This window comes from Leptopilina heterotoma, unplaced genomic scaffold (assembly GCF_015476425.1).
Source record: "Leptopilina heterotoma isolate Lh14 unplaced genomic scaffold, ASM1547642v1 Lhet_51, whole genome shotgun sequence".
Classification (NCBI taxonomy): domain Eukaryota; kingdom Metazoa; phylum Arthropoda; class Insecta; order Hymenoptera; family Figitidae; genus Leptopilina; species Leptopilina heterotoma.
Window position 1 is genome coordinate 4348546 of NW_025111110.1, and position 20798 is coordinate 4369343.

The following is a 20798-nucleotide window of genomic DNA, read 5'->3' on the forward strand; positions in this document are numbered from 1 at the left end:
ATTAGCAATTAAAATTATTTACAGGGGAAATTTATCGATGAAGTAATAAATCATTTTCTAAAAACTTTTTCTGTTAATCAGTATTGTCACATCAGTTATTTTTTTTTTTTTTTTTGAGAGAGCGCAGAAAAAATAATGCAGAGGGAATGGAAAATTATTTTTAAAATTCATTTATATTTATTGAATGTTGTTATATTTATTTTGTTTATAGAGTGACAAAATTTATAGAAAATAACAGACAGGAATATTAATATGCAATTAACGTGAATAAAGTATGTCATCATCGATAAGACCGGATGCCTTTGCATTTAAATTTAAATCACTGTTGAAATACCATCAAATTGCAAAAATCAGTTACATATTTTATTTTTTGAAAATAAAGCTGGAAAAACAATTTTTAGAAACTCGAATTATTTCAATTTTCACGTAATATATTTAACGAAACGGTGTCATTAAACTTTTTCCAAAAATTTGCAAATTTACCAATTGTTTAAAATTATGTTCTTATTTTATTAATTTTCGAAAAAATTATATTCTTAATATTTATTTATTTAGAATCAACAGTCTTTTAATAATTTTCGAAACAAAAAATATAATTTTATTTTATTAACTTTCGAAAAAAATTATTTTCTTATTTTATTAAGTTTAGAAAAAATTATATTTTCATTTAGTGATTTTTAAACAAAACCTATTTTTTATTTTATTAATTTTCAAGAAAAGAAATTCTTGTTTTATTAATTTTCAGGAAAAGACATTCTTGTTTTATTAATTTTTGAAAAAAAAATTATTTTCTTATTTTATTATGTTTAGAAAAAATTGTATTTTTAATTTAGTGGATTTACGAACAAAACCTATTTTTATTTTTATTAATTTTCGAGAAAAAACATTTCTATTTTATTAATTTTCTAAAAAAACATTCATTATTTTATTGATTTTCGAAAAAAAATCTTCATAAAGTTTACAAATGTTTTTTTATTGTTCTACTTAATTTCCTTCAGCACAGCACAAATAATTTACTTCACTCACATAATTAAGTTATTTATCCTTAGTTTAGAGAAATTAGTTTCATTTAGAAACTGGATAAATTGCAGTTAATTAATTATTTCATACACTTGAGTTTAAATGTTGGATTTTTACACAAACTTAAATTAAGCCTAATTTTTCCCTTCATTCTACTTATTTTTTAGTTTTATTGCTAAATAAAAAAAATTATTAATAATAAGAAAATTTAATATTAATTTTTTTGAATAAAAAATATTATTTTTTTTTTACTTTTGAAAAACCGGATGAAAATTAATATTTATTTATTTATTTATTTATTTAGAAAATATACGGGCAATATTAAATAAAAAAGTATGTTCGTTGAATAAATAATTATATTATTTTATTCATTCATTTCATTTAGTTAAATTTATTTATTTAAACATTGTCAATTTTATTATAAATAATTATTAATTAAATAATATTTTGATTTATTATTTATTGAAATATTTATTGTCTTTATTTAATAATTAAATAATATCAATATTATCAATTTTTATTATTATTTTGTTTTATTTAATTTTTTATAATTAATTCTTAATTAATATTAAGAATTTATTGGACTTTGATGTTACAATTGATATTATTATTATTGTATTAATTTATATTTGTCTTATATTTTATTAAATAAATAAATATAATAATTTAACACTATTAATAATAATATTTTTAATAATTATTAATAATTAATTATTATATTATTAATATAATTAATTTAAAATTTTTTTTACTAATTATTATTTTAGTATTTTTAATTTAAAAAAAAAATGTTAAAAAATTCCTTTTCAAACTTATTCAAAAAAGCTTTTTTTTGTCACTACAAAGAAGCATTTTTGAAATACGGAAAATATGAAATATGGAAAGAATTATAATTAAATAACGAACTTTTTTGAATTTATAAATTAAAAAAAAAATTATCGCATAACTTTTTTTGAAAAATATCTAAATGCTTTTTTTCGAAATTACCTAACCATTGCTTAGCCATTGCATTATCCAAAAATCACTGGTTAAATCACAAACAAAATGACACTTCGATTAACGATAAACCGTTTGTTTTAGTCGACTCGATTGCACGTGAGTAACTGTGAGTTTTAGTGGAACATCGAAATTCTGTATGCACCAAAGAAAAAGAGGGGACACCCTGTGTGTTAAGTCTTTGCCACAATTCCTTTTACAAGTACAACATAAAATAACGGTCTTCAAAAAAAAAAAAAAAAAAAAAAAATATACAGACAGAAAAGAAACCCCTTGACAAACGGCAGCCTGTCCAACACAACTGCTTACAAAAACCTCTCTCAACAGGAGTTTCTTTCAAAATTAATTTCCCGCTCAAAAAAAAAAGTTAAAAGATTAAAAGTTAGAAATTTTTTTGTAAGAAATGATAAATAGAAATAATTTTTAAATTGAGTTTATTTTTACAATTTTTGGTCGTTATAATTGTTATTATTATTATTATTGACAATTTTTTAATTTATAATTTGTACATTTGTCGATAAGTCATCTTCGGAAGGATTCGACTGATGCTGGTAAACCAGAACTCTTTATATCAATTTTTTATTATTCACAGGTGATTAAATAAATATCACCTGTGAATAATAAAAAATTACAGAATACTATTTTATTTCTCGTTGGTGATAAAATTAAGAAAAAAAATTAGTTTAAATAAGTAGCAGTAGGAGAAAGTTTCTTAGTTAATTCGAACTTTTTCTCTTTCTTCCGTTCTTTTTTATTTTCTTATTTTATTTTTTATTTTATTTAGGTATTTTTTTCTATTTTATTTTTTATTATTTTTAACTCTATTTTGGATTTTTTTTTATTAATCTCTTTTTGGACCAGTTTATGGAATAAATAAATAAATCGAATTCACTTCTCAACAAAATAAATGAATAAATATTAGAAAAAATTTAAAAAAGTAATAAATATCTATGAATAAAGTTAAACAAATAAAAAAATTGATTAAAAAAAATATGTTTGAATCGAATTTGAACTAACTTCAAGATCGAATTTACTTCTCAACAAAATAAATGAATAAATAAATAGTAGAAGAAAATTAGAAAAAATAATAAATTGAATAAATAAATTAAAAAGTTGAGAAAGTAAAACATATTTTTATTATAATATTACATTTATTATTAACATTACATTTTATTATTAACAATAATAACAATAATAATAATAATAATAATAATAATAATAAATATTAAATATTAAAAATTTAATTACAATATAAAAATTATAATGTACGCTTTAAATAAAATAAAACATAAATTATGATAATATATATAAAAGTTTACAAAAAAGGGAAACAAAAAAATTACATAATAATCGCATAAAAAATAAATAACAATACACTTTAGAATATTTACAACGTTTATCCAGTAAAGGAACATTAGAATACGATTACATAAAACAAAAATGTTTTTGACTTCCATTTCAAGTACCTATAGTATATATAAAAAGGGGAAAATGTTCTGTGAATAAATTCAGTTTTGAATAAAGGAATAAAGAATTATTTAATATAATAGGTACTATTGTATAAAACTATATACTCTTTTATGAATCTTTGATCTATTATTATTCGAAATTTCATGCTTTTAGAAATTCCTCTTTTATATATTCTTTATATAGATATATATAATACTACTACTACTACTATATGCATATCGCGTGAAAGCGCGAAGTCATTGATCAATTCCCGACATTTTAAGGAGCCATAAAATTTTTACATAACTTAGAAAAAAAGGGGTTTTAAAAAAATCACTGTGTGTGTGTGTGTGAGTGAAAAAGACCAAAAGATAAATTAGTGTAACCTTTTGAATTTGTCATTGAGAGAAAAAAAGATAATCATTTTTAAGAGTGTTTTGCACGCCTTTATATAATTTAAAACATTTCGAACAGAATTAGTCAAAGTCAAAGAGAGGATCTTTCAAACAACTATTTTAAAAATAAATTTACTAATTTGAGAGACATTCAAATATTTTTGAATAAAGAAGAAAATAGAAAAAATTATTTTGAATAGACGTCTCCATAATTAGTTTTATTGTATTTTTTTCTTTTTATATATTTTTCTCCTTATTTTTATCTCTATTTCTTTTTTTTATTAAAAGTATTTCATTTTATTTAATTTCTTTGTTTAAATTTAAAATATATTATTTTCATTTCATTTTTTTAATTTCAAATGAAAATTATCTTACCTAATGATAATTATTTCGTTCAAAAAGCCACTAATGAAATTATTTTTTAAAACGAGTTTTTAAATATCAATTTATTTAGTGAAAAATGAATTCTAAGACTAAAAAAATTAAAAACGATACAAACATTCAAAAAGAAAAGTAAATTAAAAATTAAAATCCGTTTACATTAATTTTCAAACTCTCTAAATTTGATTATAAATAGTTTTAGAATTACAAATATTGAAGAATATTTTTAGATTCAATATGGAAGTGCTACTCTCCACCTGCGAACGCCAAGGTCACCGCAAGATGGCAGTTCAGTTCCTTCTTGGAATTTTTACTGTCATCTGGTGGTGACCTTGGCGTTCTCAAGTGGAGAAATTAATCCACCATTTTATTGATCAGAAACTTTTTTATAATTAAAAATTAAATTAATAGTAGTTAATTTTTTTAGTAGTTTTTAGTATTAAAAAATTAATAGTATTCAATAAAAATACTAATTTATTATTAATCGTATTAAATAAAAATATAAATCAATTAATTATACAGTATTAAATAAATAATAAAAGAACTAATAAAAACAGTTTTAAAAAAAATTAGGTAATTCATTATATAAATTCGCGGTGATAAAATTTATTTCAACTCTCGTCAAAATGAATGAAATTATAATAATGAATATCGATGAAAGTCCTTTTAAAAACATAAATAAATGTCGTTATTCAAATAGTGAAATATTATTAGAATAAACATTTTCGTTTGTATATATTAAATTTTTCGTGCGTGATTTTATTTTTCTCAAAGAAAATATGATTCATAAATTCAATATAAGTAAAAATTGATAGATATGAGAGGGAAAAAGAAGTTATATACATATGCGTGTGTGCTTTGACAATAAACAAGACAGTTTGAATGTATAACTGCAAATTAGCAGTCTCTTTTTTTCTTCTTCTTCTAAAACTAATGAATAATTAATTATTTTCTGTGAAGTGCTGTCTGAAAAGAGACATGGAACAAATTCTATGGCATTAAACGCATTTTTCTTGTTCACTTTTTATCTTTTATGTTTAGTTGAATCAAATATTTAAATCATTAATTTCATCTTTTTTTATTTAAAAATTATTTATATTTTTAATTCTTTCTATTATTATTATTTTATTTCCTTAAAATTTATTTATCTTTTTATTCTTCTATTTTTTTATTTAACATTATTATTTATTTATCATACCTAGTTCGTGCCATTCGGCTATGAACGAGCTCCCGCGGCATTTTTCTTTTATTTCTTTACTATTTATTTAATTGTTTCTTTATTTGTCAATTATTTTCTATTAGAATCGAATTTTTTTCGAAAATAGAAATAACAATCACAATAAAAAATATAAATAATTAATTATTTCTATTTTATTATTATTTCTATTTTGCTGAAAAATTAAATTCTACTTAATAAAAAATAAATTATAAGTAAATAAATATAATTAATTAAACATTTAATAAATAAAATATAAAAGTATCAAAAAAAAAAGAATTTCAGAAATAATTTTTTTTTAGACAATTTTTAAAAACACAGTTAACTTGAAAGAGTCAAATTCAAATAAGTCAAATTTGATACCAAAAGTGTCACATTGATAAAAAATTTGATACTTTTGGTATAATTTGATACCTTTAAATTAATGGTCTTTGAAAAAAATTGCCTTTCATGTTCAAGAAAATTTTCTTTAGAAAAAATTATTCTTTCAAAAAAGTTTGTTTGCAAAAATAAAGAATAATTGTAAAAATATTATTAATTAAAAGAAATTTTCAATCGACGAAAACTAGAATTATAAATATTTTTCTTTTTGAACGATATGCTAAATTTTCGAAAAAAATTATTTTAGCTTAAAGGAATAATTTTTAAATCAAAATTTTTTAATTATTTATTTATCTAATTTATGTACCTAATTGTGAAGTATTAATTTCCATATTATAGATATTCTTGCTTTATACTTTATAATTTTTTTTTTTTGTTAGAAATAGAAAATTTATTTAGAAAAAAAATCTTTCGCTTGATTCGAAAATAATCGAGTAAAAATGAAATAAAAAAATTCCCTTTTTCACCTAAATTTACGCGGAGAATTAGGGGAGAATTAAAATATGTACTCTAGGAATTAAAAGTATAACTATTTAATTCACTAATATAAAACTGGTTTACCCTCACCGATACTGACCTTGCGTTGATCAGAAACATGTCAATGTCACCGTTAATGAGAAACGACAAAGCACAAGTGAATCTTGTACAGTATTCTTTGAGAAAAATAGGGTCATTTTCCAGTGAAGATTTTCTAGAATTATTATTTTTTTTCTTTCTTTTTTTAAATAACAAATAAATCACTAATCATAAATAGAAATTCCTCCCGCTTTAGAGAGAAACGGTTGAATATATATTATAAATTATAAGACGTCTATTGTTAATTAATTCACGACACACGACACATATAATGCCGATAATTCCTGATAATTATTGACTGTCTGATTGGAAAATCAGACGATTTTTTCCACTTAAAATAATTATCATTATTTGTATAGAAATACTAATAATTTAATTATTGTAATTAAATCTTTTTTACACTTTTTTTCATAACATACAACTATTTTGTTAATATTTTCAAAAATGAAATATTATACATAAATTTTCAAACTCTTTAAATTTGATTAAAAAATAATTGTAAAATTACGAATATTGGAGAATATTTTGAGATTCAATATGAAGATGCTACTCTCCACCTGCGAACGCCAAGGTCACCGCCAGATGGCAGTTCAGTTCTTTCTTAGAATTTTTACTGACATCTGGTGGTGACCTTGGCGTTCTCAAGTGGAGAAATTAAACCACCATTTTATTCATCAGAAACTTTTTTATAATTAATAAAATGTAAAAAATGTGAAAAATATTATTGTGAGAATAATTAAAAGAAAGTGAATAGTAAAATAAATTAATAAAATTAGTAAAGTGAATAATAAAATAAGGACCTAAAGTAAAAAATTAAAAACGAATAAAATAAATAAAGTAAAGAATAAAATCAACAATATAAAAATTTAAAATCAGTAAAATAAATAATAAATTCAGCAAAGTAGAAAATTAAAAAAGAGTAAAATAAATAAAGTTAAGAATAAAATGAGAAAAGTGAATAGAAAAACAAATTAATAAAGTAAGTAAAGTAAATAGTAAACTAAATAATAAAATTAGCAAAGTAAAAGCTAGAAAAAGAGTAAAAAAAAATAAATTAAAGAATAGAATAAGTTAAGTAAAAAATAAATAAAATAAATATAGACCAAATACAAATAAATACCATAATAATTAACAGAATGAACAAAAAAACAAAAAATACAAACATTTAAACAAAATTTCTTAACAAACCTTCCTGATAATGTCCAGTTAGGAATAAACAATCACATATTATCAAAATAAAGAAATTTTTTCTCCTAAATTTCATAACTTCATAATATCAATCTCTTGAAGAAAAAATCATTTTTTTCTCTCACTTTCCCAGCTTTTTAAAATTTATTGTAATTTTCATGGAAAAATTTTTTTTTCGCACAATTTGTTTTTAACTTTTGTCAAGTCATCATTTTTTTCCCCCTATTAATTCGTGTAATTTTCAATATTATTATTTATCTTATTTTTGTTTTGTTCATACGAGATTTGTACGTCATTTACAGACATGACGTTTAAAAAACTGGCAGCGGTTGTTTTGTATTTTTCCTCTTCTTTTGTTAACAATTATTTTTTGTTGACAGGTGCAATCGCGAAATAGAAGTTAAAGAAGAGAAAACAAACACGAGTGTCGCGCGGTTAAAGTTCTCTCTTATTTTATACATGCACATATTGATTTGTACACATCAGATTCAAAAATTTGATTGACACACACGCACATAGGCACAAAATTGAAGATTTTTATTTTTTATTCTCATTTATTTTTTATTATTATTTATTTTATCACTATTACTTATTTTATTATTAATTTATTATTAATTTTATTATTAGTTATGGTTTTTATTATTAGTTCTGATTCTTATTATTAATTATGGTCTTTATTATTAGTTACGGTTTATTATTATTACTTATGGTTTTTATAATAAAAAAAAAAAAGAAAAAATTGATATTTTTAAAAAAGAAAATTGACCGTGTATTGTATTTATTATAAAGAACTGGGAAAGGTTTATTATTTATTATCCGCTCAGTGGTTCTGACGAGAATGATATGAAATTTTCTTAATAAATTTAATTTCTTTGCCCTTGCTTAACGGGATCAATAACTCAATGGTATATTTTTGTTTACAAATTATTAAGCGCCTTAATTGATTGTGATGATATACTCCCGCAATGGTTAAACTTCCTAAGACACGGAAATCGATATTATCACATAAAAGCTATTCTATGCGCCGATAATTTATGCTCATACTTCCTCTTTAAGTTTGTCTTCAAATATGTTAACAGTACGCATATTTAATTCAATTTTCTGATACATTTTAATAAATTATAAACTACATTTGTAATTATAAAAAAAATGGAATTAATTTTACAAATTATTAATAAGTAAAAGAAAAGAACTTAAAAATTTAGACGAATATTTATTCGTCTAAATTTTTAAGTTCCATAATTATTTAATCATTATTATTTTTCCATTGAAATTAACATTTTCAAAAATTTCAAATTCGAATCTTTTGAAATTTAATAACTTATAAGAATATTATTATAAACATGAAGAAGTCAATCACTCCGAGTCTTCGACTCGGAGTAATCGATTTCATCATGTTTTTATAATAATTAGCCATAACCCAGGAATAAAATTATTATTTTTTATAATAATATTGTTACTCCTAAAATTCATCAAAATTATTTTCATCATTTAAATTCAATTATTATTTTCTATAGAATTTTTAACCAAAATTCTTCTTTTAATCGAATTTTTTTAATTACAAAATTATTTCAAAACACCAAAAAATTTTTTTTTAAATAAATATTTAATCATTATTATTATTCCATAGGAATTAAGATTTTCAAAAAATTTAAAATTCAAACCTTTATGACATTCAACAAATTATAAGAAAATCATTACAAAACATGAAGATATCTATCACTCCGAGTCGAAGACTCGGAGTTATTGATGTCTTCATGTTTTGTAATAATTTAAATTTCCAAAAAATTTTTCAAAAATATATTTAAATTATTTACAAAAATTTTAATAAAATCCTTTCCAAAAAATTCAATTATTTTTACAAGTAATAAAATTTTTCACATGAATTGAATTCTTTTCATAAGTAATAACATTTTTCATAGAATTTTAATTATTTTTAATACAATTTTAAATAAATTCCTCAAAAAATGTAATTATTATCAAAAATTGTTAGCAAGAATTCAATTATTACATTTCAAAAATAATAAAATTCTTCGATGAAATTCAAATATTTTCATAAAATACTATTTTAATAAAATTTCTTAAATGAATTCAATTTTTTAAAAAAAATGTAATAAATGCATTTCAAGAATTCAATTATTTTCATAAATAATACAATTCTTGACAGGATTTCAATTATTTAAAAAAAATTTAATAAAAATTCGTTGCAAGAATTGAACTATTTTCATAAATAATAAAATTCTTCACAGGACTTCAATTATTTAAAAAAAAATGTAATAAAATTTCTTTATAAGAATTCAAGTATTTTCCTAAATAATAAAATTCTTCATAAGATTTTAATTATTTCTAATACAATTAAGTAAATTCTATGAAAAATGTAATTATTTTCAAAAATATTCAAAATTCGATTATTGTTGAAAATTCATGCTATAATGCTTTTAATATTCAATTATTATGTAAAAATTTAATTGAAATTCATTTTTAAATCAATTAAAATTTTTTAAAATAATTGAATTCCTGAGAAGAATTATAATAATTATTTTTTGAAAATAATTTATTTCAGGCAATGAATTTTATTAAATTTTGTTTAAATAATTGTAATTTTGACAAAAAGTTTATTAACATTTTTGACAATAATTTAATTCTTGAGAAGAATTTCGCTACCTATTTATAAACATAATTTAACTATTGACAAGAATTTTTAAAAAATTTTGATAATAATTTAATTTCTGCAAAGTATTTTATTACTTTTCAAAAGAATTGAATTCTTCTGATAAATTTTGATATTTATGAAAATAATTGAAATTTGTAAAAGAATTTTATTAAAATTCCTTAAAATAATTGATTTTATGGGGAGAATTTTGTTGTTTAACAAGATAATTGAATTCTTTTGCAGAATTACTTAAAAATTTTGAAAAATAATTGATTTCCTGAGACGAATTAAAAGTTATTTATGAATATAATTGAATTATTGAAACGAATTTTATTATTTTATTTAATAATTGAATGTTTCGTAAATTTGAATTCTTTCGTCAAGTTTTAATAAAATTTTTAAGAATAATTGCATTTTTCGAGGAATTTATTTAAAATTGTATTAAAAATATTTAAAATTTTGCCGTAAAAATAATTGAATTTCTAAATGAAATTTTATTATTTACGAAAAGAATTGAATGTTTTCGTAGAATTTTATGAAAAATTTTTTTCAATAATTAAATTATTTGATAAATTTTATGAAAATAGTAAACATTGAAAATCATTGGAATTACGAAAATCTTTTGAAAATAATTGAATTCTTATGATGAATATTGTTATTTATAAAAATAATTGAATTTTGCAAAGATTTTTTTTAAATTCCTAAAAATAATTGAATCCTTGTGAAGAGTTTTGTTATATTTATCAAGATAATTGCATTAAATCTTTTGAAATAATTAAATAATATTAAAAAATTCATTCTGGGCAGAATTTTCCCTGAATGCACTGATTTCCCTCACCTATGGCAACCCTGAATACCAATTGGAAATTTAAAAAAAAATTAAAAATACCGAGTAAAAATTAAAAATAATTTTTATTTTTATTTAAAATCTTTTTTTTCAAACATATTTATCAACCATAGATAAAATTTTCTTTGAGTAAATATAGACAAAAATTGTTTTCTACGTGTATGGAAATTTACTATTTAAAATAGAAAAAAAAGGTTTATTTTTAGATAGAGGTTTTTCTTGTCGATTTTTATGAGTTTTACAAATACAGAGCAAAGAATATAGGTACACACACACACATACAAACAAATACAAGAATAATTCAATAAATTATTAATGCTTTCTGGGATTCACTCTTTGATTAATTAGTGCTGGAATTAATAAGTCGTCCTTATATTATTGATTTGCATTTAAAAAGTCGAGCACTTGCGAAGAAGAATTATTGATTGTCTATTAATGAGCTTTTTAAGTATAATACGCTTTTTGCAAGCTCGTCTAAATCTCTAATCATCAATTAAAGTCATTTTTACGTAACGAACTAATCTTACGTAGTTAAAAATAGTTTTTTTTACTATTAATTCTAAATAAAACCAATTCATTATGAATATTTATATAATTTCTGTAAATATATTTTTCTCTTTAAAATTCAAATTTTTTGGGTCAATTTTTAATTTTTAAAAACTGTTATTACTATATTTTTTTGTGTTTAATTTGTTTGATAATATCTCAGTTATTTATATAAATCGCTATATCTTATTACTATCTTTTTTATAGTAATTCATTATTTGGTAATAAAAAGGCCTAAAATGGTAATAAAATAATTAATTAATAATAATTAATTTAAATAATTAAAAATCGGTTTTACCAAAAAATAAATAGTACCTAATTATTTATAATTTTAATAACTTAATAATAATTAGTTACTTAATCAATTATCAATTAATTTCTTAATTAATATATTAATAGGCAAACTATTTTAACTTATTTTTCACTTCCTTAACATTGTATTAAAATATTGCTAATTCATTCCAATATAAATAATTTCCTTTTTTTTTATCCAGGAAGTGTACAAAAATTCTGAATTAATGATTCATATTCAATTTTAGTCCTGGGAATAATTATTAGTTAAAAAAAGACATTCTGTTATTTCCCGATATGACTTTTTTTTTAATGAACAAATGAACATGTGTACAAATCTATTTAGAGAAAAAAAATACGTGACACAATACGAAAACAAATCAATAAAGAAAAATACGAAAATTATAAAATTACAATTCTTGTTATTATGGTAATAACCAGTTTACTATTTTCTGGGCCGAGTGGAACTCGTTTTAATTACGTGAGCTGACAATCTTATTACAATTCAGCTTTTACTGGTGTACTTACTTATTTTTATTTCGTGAATTTCTCGAGTTTCATTAAACTCAATCGATCAACAATTAATTATTTTGTCCTCATAGCAAAATTTCCAATATTGATGAAATTTAGTTGGTAAAAATTCTATTTCACTTTTTTAGACATTTTTTTTTCTTTTTTTTCATCTGTTTATTATTATTAATATTATCAGTATTTTTATTTTTATTATTTTTATTTTATAAAAAAAATTTTTTTTATTATTATTTTCAATAAATTCAAATATATGCACAATGAGTATAATTATATTCATAAAAATTATTTCATTGACGCGTATAAACACTGTGTATGAATGTTTCCTTTTTTTTTTGTTTTGCTTACGGTCAAGGATTTTTTTATTGCAATTATTGTCATCAAGTGTAGTTGAAAATTAATTAATTCTAATTATCCATTATTACATAGATTTCTCTTGAGATTTTCTCTTATTTTATATTGTAAAACTTTTCGAATAAAGGAAACTTTTGAAAAGACACTTGCGGAAGTTCCGACTTTATTGTACTAAATGTTTCTTTTCATACTCGGACAAAGTCAAGTTTGCAAAAATCAGCAATGTCTGCAATTTTTATTTTTGCAATGTAGGTCGAATTCTTATAAAACCTTCCTTATGAAAAATTATCGTGAATTTTAATAAATTCGCAATGAGATTTGTGAAATTATTTTTTCAACTGAATTCAAAAAATTATTTTTGTAAATATTTAAATTATGTACAATAATATTAATATTATTATAACAATAATAATTACTTAAACCTTTATAGTTCGAGCAGTAACAAAAATAATTATAATAAATAATAATAATAATAATAATAATAATAATAATAATAATAATAATAATAATAAAATGAAACTGAAAATAAAATTGAATAAAATGAAAAAAATAGCGAAGAAAAAAAAATAAAAAACAAAAAATACATTAAGGGCATTTGAACCTTTATGACGTCACAGTTTGTGCAAAGCGTGGGTTCCAAAACTGTGACGTCATCATGGTTCGAATTCCCCAAAAAAAATTCTATGAAAATTTTTTAAAATTTTTTCTTTATTAAAAATCTATTTTTTTAGTTGTATGAAATATAAGCATGTGGAATATTTTTTAAATAAACAAAATTACACACTGAGTATATTCAACATTAAAGATGGTAAACAGCGTAGGTTTTTTGATAATAAAAAATCCCTCAAGGTGATCGTCTTTTTTTTCAAAACACGAATGTATAGTTCTTTGTGAATCTTTTTTATTTTGTAACTATCTTCCGTGTCATCTGTGCACACTTTTATTTTATGAATATTGTAAAGTATTAAAAAATATATGAGTTATGTTCACATAAAAGCTTAAATGAAAATTAATGCTACAATATTTATTCACCTAAAAGAACTGGTGTTTAGCACCTCAATTTCAAAAAAAAAATATTCTCTATAAATATTTTGCATTTGCAAATATATTAATTTTAGGCAAAGAAAGACAGTTTTTTTTCTAAAATTCTTTTGCCTGCAGGAAAAATTATTATAAAAATAATTGCTTTTTCTAGAACCTTTGTCCTTGCAAAAAATGTGATACAATTATTATGTACGTTAATTTTCCTTTTATTTTTTCTCATAATTATTAGAATTAGAAGGAAATTTGTTTCCCAAGAAAACAGAAATTGCCAAAGGAAAATTATTATAGTTCGAGGAAATTTATTTCAAAGATTAAAATTCAGAATAATAATTAAAAATGAAAATTAAAAATAATAATTAAAGATTGACATTAAAAATAATAGTTAAAAATTAAAATTAAAAATTGAAAATTAAAAATTAAAATTAAAAATTAAAATTAAAAATTAAAATTAAAAATAATAATTAAAGATTAAAATTAAAAATAATAATTAAAAATTAAAATTAAAAATAATAGTTAAAAATTAAAATTAAAAATAATTGTTAAAAATTAAAATTAAAAATAATAATTAAAGATTAAAATTAAAAATAATAGTTAAAAATTAAAATTAATAATAATTTGTAATTGAAAATAAAAATTATTTTTTTATTTAGATCCAATAAATATTTTTTAATCAATTACTTGAAATATTATTATTATTATTATTATGCTCGTCAGTAATTTTTTAGCAATTCTAGTAAGTAATTATTGGTGAAACAATTAATTTGCATGATTTTGAGAAAAGTAAATTGTAACCGAGGAATTTGACAAATGACATGACGTAGTTACTGAAATTCTTGCCCTAGGTTTCAAAGGCGAAGGGAAAGTTAAACTTCGAAATCTTGAAGGTTATTCCACATTGGCATATTACATCCTATGCCAGAGGCATTATTCTTTTATACACGTTCCGTAGGCGTTATAGTTTATTATAATTATCTACGTTGATCCTGAACCTTAACCCATGATCATATAAATTGAACATTACCTGCGCTCGTTTTTTTCTATAATTGACAATTACAATCATTGATACTCAAGTGCTATACATTTGTATTCATTTTTATTATTCATTTTTACTCCTCTTAAAGTAATTATCAATTCAAATTATGCTTATACGTGAAGAGTGAAGAAAATTGGAAAATAAAAGTTGAAATTAAGTTCGTTTAATTTGGCGAAAAATTAATATTTGAAGATAATAAAATATTAATTTGACGAAAAATTAATATTTGATAATAATAAAATATTAATTTGTCGAAAAATTAATATTTGATAATAATAAAATATTAATTTGACGAAAAATTTATATTTGATAATAATAAAATTGTAAATAATAAATAGTGAATTAATTAATAGTGAATAATAAATAGCTTCTTTTGGCTCAAGAGTAGAAATTATTAAAAAAGAAATATATTCAAATTTTTTTTAAATTTTATTTTCTTTATTTTTTTCTAGTTTTTAAAAGCATTTGAACCATTATGACGTCACGGTTTGTGCAAAGCATGTGTTCTAAAGCTGTGACGTCATCATGGTTCCAATGCCCTTTAAATTAGAAAATAAAAAAAAATTAAACTGGAAAAATTCTTTTATAAAATTCCAAAGTTGTGTTTAATACATTATACTTCCTCATTCACCGGATATCGCTAAGTCATCTTCTTGTTAATTCCAAAGTGTATTATTTTCATACCTCACATTTTTTTTATTCTTAAATTTATATTTGTGTCGAATTTTTTACACTTAGTTTTTATTTATTTATTTACATATTTATTTATTTATTTACTAACTCATTTATTTATTTACTTATTTATGTACATATTTACTTACTTATTTATTTACTTATTTACTTACTTATTTTTATTCATTTTTTACTAACCTTTTTTTATTTTTATTTCCCAAAATTGCATTACGAATTCGAAACTTTCACAAGTATAATTATATTTAAATTTTCCTCAAATTGAATTTTTAATTTAAAAAAAAAACAAACGAATTTCTACATTAAACTTGAAAATCGTAATTCAAATGTATTCGCAAAACAAAATGTTTATAAAACACTCTCGTTATTAAAATGATAAAAATTTCGCAGAATTCAAGAAAGAAGCAAAAAAATAAAAATTTCTGACATTCTTTTCTTTCAGAATAAATTATAATTTTTGCATGACAATAAGTTTTAGATCTGAGGATTATGCGTGACTCATATATGCATATGGTATGAGAATAAATTCTTCATTCGCGAAGAAGAAGATCTGCGTCACTCATGATTTTCGGAGGTATTCCCCTTTATAATTTAAAGAGAAATATTCCATTTGCAATTTTTATCATTTCAAAAATTTTTTTATAATAATTTATTTTCTCTATTTTTTTTTAAGAATAAAAATAAATAATTTAATTATCTAATAAAGTCTTTGTGTATCGATATTAATCTTCAAATAAGCGATAAAAACATTTCTAATGAATAAATTTTTCCTTCTTGAAAATTATTTCAATTTTTTTTTCTATTCTTTTTCAGAGGCATTTCACTCACTGGGATCGAAAATTAATTATTTTCTTTCCTAGGGAAAAAATTAGAGTCGTACCTTTCAGAACGTATCTCTATTTTAAAAATTTTTTTGTATTCAAAAATGTCCAACAAGAATTATTTTCACTTAATTTAAGAATATTGTAAAAATATTAAAAATTATAAAACAATTTTTTAAGGATTGTCTACTGTAATAAAATTTAAAAAGTCGAGTTGCATTCCGACAGGTTTCACTGTATTGTATTATATGAAGTTATTATTATAATAATAAATAGCAATAAATTTATTTGTTGAATTATTTATTTATTTATTATTATTAATAGTTAATATTAATATTACATTATATTAATGGTAATATTATAAAATTTGACAAAATAAGTACTGAATAGCAATGAATAAAAAAAATTGTGTTTAAAAAATTTCTTAATTGTAAATATAAGTACAGTGTGAATTAACAATTAAGAATTTTCATAAATTATGGACTGCTTTATAGAGTTACATGATGAGAATTGAGAAGTTGAAAAAAAATGATATTTAACATAATTTATGATCTGAAATGATCTCTAATATTAAATTGACACTCAGTTCACGCTTCTTGTTTACATGAATTTATTAATAACTCTTATACCAGGACAGCATCCTTGACTTAGGTCCAAAGAGGCATTGATGTGCTTAACGCTGGTGTCAATTATATATTCTGAGGTGTTAAAAAGTTCACAAGCAATTTACACGGATGACATCCATTGTTCATTGTTGTACATAATACTATTCAAATAATAATTTCTATAGTGAAACTTCGACAAAGCGTTAAGTATTATTTAGTTAATTAATTAATATTAATTATTCAGTTGATTAATAAATATTAATTATTTGGTTAATTAACTAATAATCCCACGTCGAAAAATTCCATGGAAGTACCCCCCTGGAAATTCCGTGGAAATTCTGCAAGTTTTAAATTTCAATATTATTTTAACATTTCTGTTATGATTAGAGTCTAATAATAAGCTTTGTTGCAATATTTTTGCAAAACTTGAATGAAATACGCATTTTGCAAAAAAATTGCAAGAAAGGTTATTATTAGATTATAAAAATGATTAAACACTCAAAAAACTGTTCTATTACATTTAATTACGAATTTTTTTAATTGCAAAATTATTCCAAAACACCAAAAAATTCTTTTTTAAATAAAAATATTTAATCATTATTATTATTCCATAGAAATTAAGATTTTCAAAAAATTTAAAATTCAAACCTTTATGAAATTCAACAAATGATAAGAATATCATTACAAAACATGAAGATATCGATCACTCCGAGTCGAAAACTCGGAGTTATTGATGTCTTCATGTTTTGTAATAATTTAAATTTCCAGAAAATTTTTCAAAAATATATTAAATTATTTACAAAAGTTTTAATAAAATCAGTTCCTATAAGAATTCAATTATTTTTACAAGTAATAAAATTTTCCACATGAATTCAATTATTTTCATAAATAATAAAATATTTCATAGGATTTCAATTATTTTTAATATAATTTAAAATAAATTTCTCAAAAAATGTAATTATTATCAAAAATTTTTTGCAAGAATTCAATTCCATTTCAAAAATAATGAAATTCTTCGATGAAATTCAAATATTTTCAAAATCTACTATTTTAATAAAGTTCTTAAATGAATTCAATTATTTTTAAAAAAAATGTAATAAAATACATTACAAGAATTCAATTATTTTCATAAATAATACAATTCTTGACAGGATTTCAATTATTTAAAAAAATTTTAATAAAAAATAAAAAATTCGTTGCAAGAATTAAACTATTTTCAGAAATAATAAAATTCTTCACAAAACTTCAATGATTTAAAAAAAATGTAATAAAATTTCTTTACAAGAATTCAATTATTTTCCTAAATAATAAAATTCTTCACAGGATTTTAATTATTTTTAATACAATTTTAAGTAAATTCTATGAAAAATGTAATTATTTTCAAAAATATTCAAAATTCAATAATTTTTCGAAATTTATGCTATAATGCTTTTAATATTCAATTATTATGTAAAATTTTAACTGAAATTCATTTTTAAATCAATTTTTATTAGAAAATTCTACAAGAATTCAATTATTTAAATTCAAAAATAAATAATTTATTAAATAAATGAATGTTTTTCAAAATTGAATCCATATAAAGAATTTTATCAACAAATTTTTAAATAATTGAATTCTTTTGATGAATTTTAATAAAATCTTGAATATTGAATTTTCAAGATTTAATTGTATTAAAATTAAAAATAATTGAAATTCTATGTTGAGTTTTATTATTCATGAAAATAATTGAATCTCGGTAAAAAATTATATTATTTTTGAAAATAATGTAATGTTTGCTTTAAATTTTATCAACACGTTTTTAAATAATTGAAATCAGTTTGAAAAATTTTATTATGAAATAGTAGATATTGATAATGTAATGATTAAATTGAAGAAAATTTTTGAAAATAATTGAAATTTTGCCAATAATTTTATTAAAATTTTTGAAAATTCAATTTTTTCCAGTACTTTGATAAAAATCCCTGACTTTTCCCTGATTTTCCTGACCTATGATAAACCTGGAAATGTTAAAATATTTTTAAAATAAAAAACTTGCAGAATTTCCATGGAAACTCCACGGAAATTCCATGGAGAAGTTCCATGGAATTTGCATGGGGTACTTCCAAGGAATTTTTCGACGTGGGAATGATTATTTATTTGATTAATTAATATTAATTAACATTAACAATTAATCCGATGAATTATCAAAGTTAACTAAAAGAATGTAGTTCATAAAAATTTATTTAATTTATAAATATTGAATTTAATTAATAATAATTTAAATAACTATTTAAATCAGTGACCGACTTTTTGCTATTAAATTAATTCTTATAAATAAATAAATTAATTAATTAATTTATTTAATTTAAAAATTTAATTTAATATATTAATAATGAAAATGTAATAATTAGAAAAATAATTATTGTATAATAATAATTCATTAATAGTAACTAAAAAATAATAATAATAATAATAACTAATTTAATAGCTAAATTCATAATTAAACAATAAGTTGAATAAATAATTTCTAGAGAATAGTAATTAAGTAAATAATATTATTCGGCACAAAAAATAAATTGTAATTTTTTTCTTCTTTTAAAATTACATATTTAGAAAAATATGTATAAAAAAAAATTTTTTTTATTTATAAAATATTAAATATGAAAGGAACTATAAAATTCAATAATTCGAGAATATAAATTTTAATTTCAAGTATAAAAACATTAAAAATATGGAAACAAATTACATCATAAATTTGTTGAGTTTGATTTGAATAAATTTAGACAAATCTGTGGTTTCATCACTTATGGAAATCAAATGCACCGAAAATGATCTAAACGCGTGTATTTCAATCAAGAGTTACATATACATTTTGATTTTACATATCCATTTACATACATATGTACATTTTTTACATACGATTATATAACACAAAATTTTGGTTCAAGTTATATATAAACTTACGTCAAGAAAAAAAGAAATAATGATAGAAAAATAGAAAAAGAATTGTAAATATTTCAAAAACTGAAAATTTTCAAAATTTCCATTAGAATTTCGATAAATTTTATATATTTTTGAAAAGATAGTTAAAATTAATAAGTAAAATAATCGTTTGCATTAGTATCTGATTAGGTGTAAAAAAATTATTTATTATTTTCTTTTTAAAAGATTTCTTATTGATTATATTTTTTTCTTTTTGTTAAATGCTATCAACACATAAAAGACGATATCTCGATTTTTTTTACCAATTATTAATAAAAAAGAAAATTGAAGAAAAAACTTGTAATATTGAAATTTTATCTGATACAGTAATATTTGAAACACTCATCGAGAATTGGAAAATACATTCTTCGATAACTGCGGTGATTTGAATGCTGGGAATTACAAGGAGTTATTTTATTTTATTATTAATTTTTTTTTTTACAAAAAAAAAGTGTAATATTTTTATCTGAAATATATTGAGTTTGATTAACGTGTCCAGTGGCTACTTGTTAATCAGTCAGGTGATTGACCTTTCAGGAAGATTGAGAACCATATAGTCCTCCAGTTACCAAAAGTCCTTGATGTGTTGAATTTAAAAAAAATTGCATTGACTTTTTTGCACTTTCAAAGAAGAAGACGATAAAGGAGGAGAAATGTTACGTAATATCGTTTAATTTCTTTGGGACATATATATATGCGAATTGAAAAAAAAGAGTACAAGAATTAAAGGATACATGAATTAAAAATTTATTAAGCAATCGTGACGACAATTTTGGCTCATGAAAACATGTTTCGATTTTGTAAAAATTATATTGATTCGAAA

At 20.4% G+C, this 20798-nt stretch overlaps 2 protein-coding genes across 5 annotated transcripts in view; one reads left to right on the forward strand and one right to left on the reverse strand.

Annotated features, from left to right (window-relative positions):
- The window catches only part of LOC122507768 (ABC transporter G family member 20), a 40388-nt gene extending 27796 nt beyond the window's left edge, over nt 1-12592 (reverse strand). Inside the window, exon 1 of one of the 4 annotated variants that reach the window (XM_043620661.1) lies at nt 7603-8236. In XM_043620661.1, the coding sequence (XP_043476596.1) occupies nt 7603-7678 (76 nt within the window). In that variant the 5' untranslated portion in view covers nt 7679-8236. Of the gene's footprint in view, nt 1-2007; nt 2156-7602; nt 8237-12467 lie in introns of those variants that run through there. The other 3 variants (XM_043620664.1, XM_043620663.1, XM_043620667.1) reach the window with 3 other exon arrangements.
- The window catches only part of LOC122507766 (nicotinamide/nicotinic acid mononucleotide adenylyltransferase 3), a 78098-nt gene that overhangs the window by 48533 nt on the left and 8767 nt on the right, over nt 1-20798 (forward strand). The gene's annotated exons all lie outside the window — the stretch shown is intronic.